Source organism: Rhamphochromis longiceps, linkage group LG6 (assembly GCF_057381845.1).
Source record: "Rhamphochromis longiceps isolate RC_006_pf linkage group LG6, R_longiceps_female_GT1.1, whole genome shotgun sequence".
Taxonomy (NCBI): Eukaryota; Metazoa; Chordata; class Actinopteri; order Cichliformes; family Cichlidae; genus Rhamphochromis; species Rhamphochromis longiceps.
The window spans coordinates 17,718,053-17,723,478 of NC_140562.1; the positions used below are offsets into that span (position 1 = coordinate 17,718,053).

At 39.0% G+C, this 5,426-nt stretch overlaps 1 protein-coding gene across 1 annotated transcript; it reads right to left on the bottom strand.

The window, feature by feature from the left end:
• Positions 1-843: 843 nt before the first annotated feature.
• fgg (fibrinogen gamma chain) lies at positions 844-4,245 on the bottom strand. The gene is made up of 9 exons (XM_085409510.1): positions 3,950-4,245; positions 3,818-3,865; positions 3,510-3,696; positions 3,304-3,388; positions 2,740-2,870; positions 2,331-2,464; positions 1,735-1,919; positions 1,292-1,569; positions 844-1,192 (listed from the first exon to the last, which is right to left on the bottom strand). Exons 1-9 carry the CDS (start codon positions 4,010-4,012, stop codon positions 1,008-1,010), a joined length of 1,296 nt encoding a protein of 431 aa, XP_085265636.1. The 5' UTR covers positions 4,013-4,245; the 3' UTR covers positions 844-1,007.
• Positions 4,246-5,426: the final 1,181 nt, after the last annotated feature.

Consider the following 5,426-nt stretch of genomic DNA (forward strand, 5'->3'; position numbering starts at 1 on the left):
TTTAAAGAGCTTGCACATAAAAAATAATAAAGAATTGCTAGTCAGTATTTTTAGTACTTTTACTTGCTTTTACACAGCTATGGCATAAACCTCCCTTGCATATTCGTGCTGTCAGCGTTAATCTCGTTAAAATGGCGTTAACTCGTTGATTGTGTCCAGGGGGGCAAAGATGGAGATGGAGATCTGGAGGGGGGCGGGGGGCAAATATGGAGATTTGACGTGTTAATGCGGTTATGGCGTTAATGTTATTCTAACGACATTAACGCTGACAGCAAATTGAATGAATTCTTCGATAATAAAAAGGTTGAAGGTATAAGGGGCATGCTTATTAAGCTCCTACCTTACGTTTCATTACTGTAATGAAGATATTCTCTGAAGAACCCTTTATGTACTCGTACTGAAGTGTTTCCAGCTTTTTGGTGTTGTGCTTTGATGGTCGCTGGCAATGCTGATATTTTACAACTGCTCATTTTATGAAAGAGAAAAAATCATGGCCTAGTTTCCGTGTTTTGTTGCTTTTAGAGTAAACTCAGTTGGCAATAAGTTCTGTAAGAGGGCTTTGATGTGGCATTCAGTTTGTGGGGTTTATTACAGCAAATAAAGTGGACACAACATAAGTATTTAAGGTGGCATTTATGTCAGGGCATGTCTTCACACACAGGTGTATATAACTGACTGTTCATTATACCTTAAGACAGATTTTTGTTTCATTTAAACATATTTTTTGTTGGTTTTATAATTCAGCAGCTAGCCAAACTGACTTTACATTAATGTATATCTGAGCTGACAACAACTTGATCCATATAAATATTGACCACCCATTTCTAGAGAAGCAAAGAGCTTTATTTAAAGATGTGAAAAACAGTGAAGAGGAAAAAGGAACTCAGATATTCTGGAGACATTACAGAAAAACAAAAAGTCAGTAAGTTTCTATGGAGGCATTTTATTTAGTCTAAGGAGTTTTCAGGGCTGTTAGTGAGAGCATAACAAAAACCTGGTCCCTTTTTTTAACCATCTCCAAGTCCACCAAACTGTTTAACTCCAGCCTGCTGTCCTCCTGTTGTGATGCGGCTGAGGGGAATGAGTTTCATGGTGGTCTCTTTCAGGGAGTACCAGCGGTTGTGCCACGTGACCCAAATGATGCCATTGTCGAAGCCATATTCACCAGCATCCTTTTCAGTGTACCTGCCACCTGCATAAAGATAATGCAAACAGTTTAGACCTCACATTAATTAGTGCATTTGTCTCTGTTTATGCTAACTATGGCTGCTCTTAGCCAGGAGGGTTTTACCCTGGTAGTATTTTCCATTCAAATGTGCAGCATGACATCTGTTCATCCACCAGCCAGAGCCATCCTGCTGAGCACAGTTTCCGTCGTACTTGTCGTTGTCCTTGTCAAAGGTGCTGAACTGCATGCCATTGTGTGCTGTGTAGAACTTGTCGCTGGGGTCCTCTCCAAAGTCAAAACCATCAAATGCATCTCCTGCATCTCCACCAAAGTAGAAACCGTAGGTCATCCGGTACATGTCGATCTCTGGTCCCACTCTGAACATGTTATAGTCGGCATACCTGGAGAAATACGGCCACCGAGAATCGTGGATCTAAAGTTAGTTTTTGGTAACAATTGTTGAATCATCTCTTTTCTTCTTCTAAGCTAACATCGCTACTAGAGCGGTCATGTTTGCCTTGTCCACAAGTCCCTTTCTTACATAATCTGTTATCGTGTGTGTGTACCTTTTGTTGCCGTCCCAGTCGACAAGCTCTATCCTGAGCACAGTGGGGAAATTGGTGCTGGTAGTGAGCGCGTGAATCTTCTCGTTACCTAACCAGAACTCTGTGGTGTCATCTGGTGAGAGATAACCGAAGCCCTCCTTGTACTGGACCCAGTTCTTGTGGAAGTCCAGACTGCCATCACGTCTCTGTAGGCAGGAAGGCGTGATCAGATTCATCAGTTTATTGGGTGGTTTCTCCACTTACTTAACAAAACATTAATGATTTAATGCCTTCATGGCTTAATGAAAATTGTAGTGAATATTTAATTTTACATAAATTTAGAGATTAATTAAAATAGATCACAAACGTTTCATTTTATGATTTCTGTTATTAAATCACTGTCGTGATTTCTCAAGTCAAAGGGACGGTCCAAAGAAATGCTAATGACACCGAAGAGGACTTGTTTTTAAAGCCAAAGCCTCGATTTTTGGTTACTCTTAGGTTTCACGTGTACGTGACTTTTGTCTGACTCTTATTATTCATTTCCATCCCAAAATAAATACACAGGAATCACTTAATGTAAGATCAAGATACTTATGGCCTCAGATGATACGTACCCTTTGAATTACTGTGAAGCCACGTCCAAAGCTGTCAATCTCACAATAGACCAGGAACTGCTCCGTTGATTTTATTGGCTTCACATAGTAAAGACCGCTGGTGGTGGCGCCCTTGTTTGCAACGTCCTGGCAGTCTGATTAGAAAAACGCATTTTAAAAAATGAGCAGCCTATTATGAAACACAAAAACCTGAATATTTTCTAAGTTGGGTAAATAATTATGTAATCACATCCACTAGAAAAGGTCACAGGACATTACATCTAGGATAAATGTTTGCTCTGCTCTGAAGCAGCATATTGATTTAGCCTGTGACTAAACGCTGAAAGAGAACAAATGTTGTTTGGATGAGACAAGATTGAGAAACTTGTTGTGAAACGGACCTAGAGGTCTGTTTCTTCTTTTTTTTTACCTGTTCCTGTGGTGGGTTGGATCTCAACTGTGTCTCTGCAGGGCTCATTGCATTTCTGCTGCAGCTGATTCGAGAGCTGTTTCAAGTCTGCCATTCTTCTGTCATTGGAGGAGATTACGTTCTGAAGTTCACTGGAAGGGAGGATTACAGTCTATGACATGTACCTTGGTTTTATACATAGATAAAAAGCTGAGATGAATCCTGAGTATGAACCCAAACTTATACAAAGATCTAATATAACGTATAAGATCAAAGATTTTTAGGGACATAGGGTGGGTAACAAATGTCTCCTGAGTGCATTGAACTGTGGGAATAGGTGGACACTGATGCTGCTATGTATCGAGATTCAGTTTCAAGCTTCCTTTAGAGTTTTGTGTTTTGCACATTGAGAACGTGACAGAAGTTCATGTTTATTCAGCAACAACACATTATATTAACAAAAAGAATCATTTATATGTTGTTGATTTAAAAAAAATCAATCAACAGATGAGCATTGTAACCAAATGCAGTGGAGTAACTAACTGTTATAAGAGTATAAATTGAACTTTTGGTAAGGTAACTTACAATATTTGCCGTTCTTGAGCAGTTATGGTCTTCTGAAACCGAACAACATCATCCAGGATACTTGTTGACCTTTTGAAATGCACGTCTGAAATGGAAAAAATGAGCTGGTTTGACCGTATTCTCGATTTCGCATCAATATGCTGCTCAACCTGATCGCATCAATGTAAGTGTTAAGATGATTAGATGTCACAAAATAACTGCGTTACCCGGGTCAGAGCTCTTTTGATGTGCCACAGCTGTATCTTTCATGTAGGTAATTGTTTCTTCAGCCCCTCGAGTCAAATTGGCAATTGTTTCCAGTTCCCTTAGCAAGCTGTCCAAATCCCGGTCCACCGTTTCTGTATATGTTTGCATGTAATCAGCAACTCCACATGTGGTTGGACAGTATTTTCCCTAAACACAGATGGAGCATGTCAACAAAACAAACAAAACTCTTTACGATAGTGTGCTTTTATAGAAATATAATCCATCCCGAAAGAACATTTAAAGCTTTGACTTAAAGCTGCGCACTTACAAAGCCATCATTGAGCCTGCATTCTTGTATGTTGTCTCCTCGGATTTGCTGCACAAAAAAGGAACAATCAATACAATTTTTATGCTCAATAAAACTACATCAGCAAAAGTGCAACAGTGCTCAGTGACTTACTGCTGACGAGAAAGAGAAAAGTAATAAAAGTCCCCCTGCTGTTGTAAGAAGTGATGGAGCCATGTTTCTTTGGTTGCCAGTTGTGGTTTCGTCTCGTTGGAGAATGAAGAGCAGCTCGACTCTGTTGGTTATTTATCTGAACAAGGTCCTCAGTCCAGACTTTGATAAGGGGTTCATAGGTAAACAATCCCACTCACTTTGTTGTGAAAATCCTGTGACTCAAATGTCCAACAGCCATCATTGTCAGGAGCTGACGCGGTCTGAAACTCATAGCTGTGGTAAAGGACACTTGTATGAGATCGCCATGTACTGTACGTCTTTGTAAACTCTGGTGATGGTAAGGCTGTCAGCAAGTTTGAAGAAATCGTGACTCATCTTGCACTTTAAGACCTGACAGTATTATTGAATTTGGAAACCAGCGTAATTGAGCTCGTTCTAGCCAAGAGTTCAGATTGTAACATAGTTTATTTACCTTTCTTAATCTTTGCTTGATAAAACAAACAACAAGCAATCCTTGTAAAAATGCCATAATATGTTCCTGTGAACAAAAACTGGATTTTATATTTTAGACTGATTAAAAATGACAATTATTAACAACACAAAAGATAGTGTTAAGTGTCCATACTGACAATAACCAAAATTACACATTAATAAATTATTCTGGCTTGCTTAATTTACACTTGCATGAATGAGACTTTTCTCCCTACAACAGTAATTTTATTTAATGATCACTTTGATTCTCAGTCAGCCGGTTAAAATTATTACTATTCTTTACTATCCTAACAAGGGTCCCCCAACCCTAGCAAAGTAGTTATCTGTGGTTTCTGACATGTGATGATATGGTCATGGTATAAATCAGGAAAGGCCTTCATCATAACTACAACGGGCAGACTACTTGTAAAGCCTTTAAAACCTTTCTGTAGTGAATCCACCAAGCCTTATAATGTCGCTAAAATATGTTTACTAGATAAACTGTTTTACAATAACAGGGCAGGCTGTGATACTTTGAAACTTTTATTTTGAAAGTTGACTGCACGGGCATGTAAAACCAACCACTAGTGGCTGTGGAATCACAATAGACCCCACAAGACACATACTGTATACACAGGACACCAAACACACCACCAAACTGATGCAGTGAACTGACTTTTAAATGGTTATTTTTTGTTGTTGTTGAGCGAGAACAGACAACTCTAACACCATTTTCAGAACTATCTAAATCTTTGAAAATAAGCTACATAAGCAGCACTGAAGTGCACCGAAGTAAGCTTTGCCTTACTGAAGTTTCATGAAAACAAGTTTCTGTTACAAAGTGTCTGTGAACAAAATGCTGTTGGAAATAATCATAGTGGAATAATCCCTGTGGACTTTGCAGTCTGTATGTATGCAGGGGAACACTAACGATCCTCTTCCTTAATTCTGCAGGAAAAATCTACTTTTCTAGGAAAACAAAGCAGCTAAGTTACAGGCTTAATTT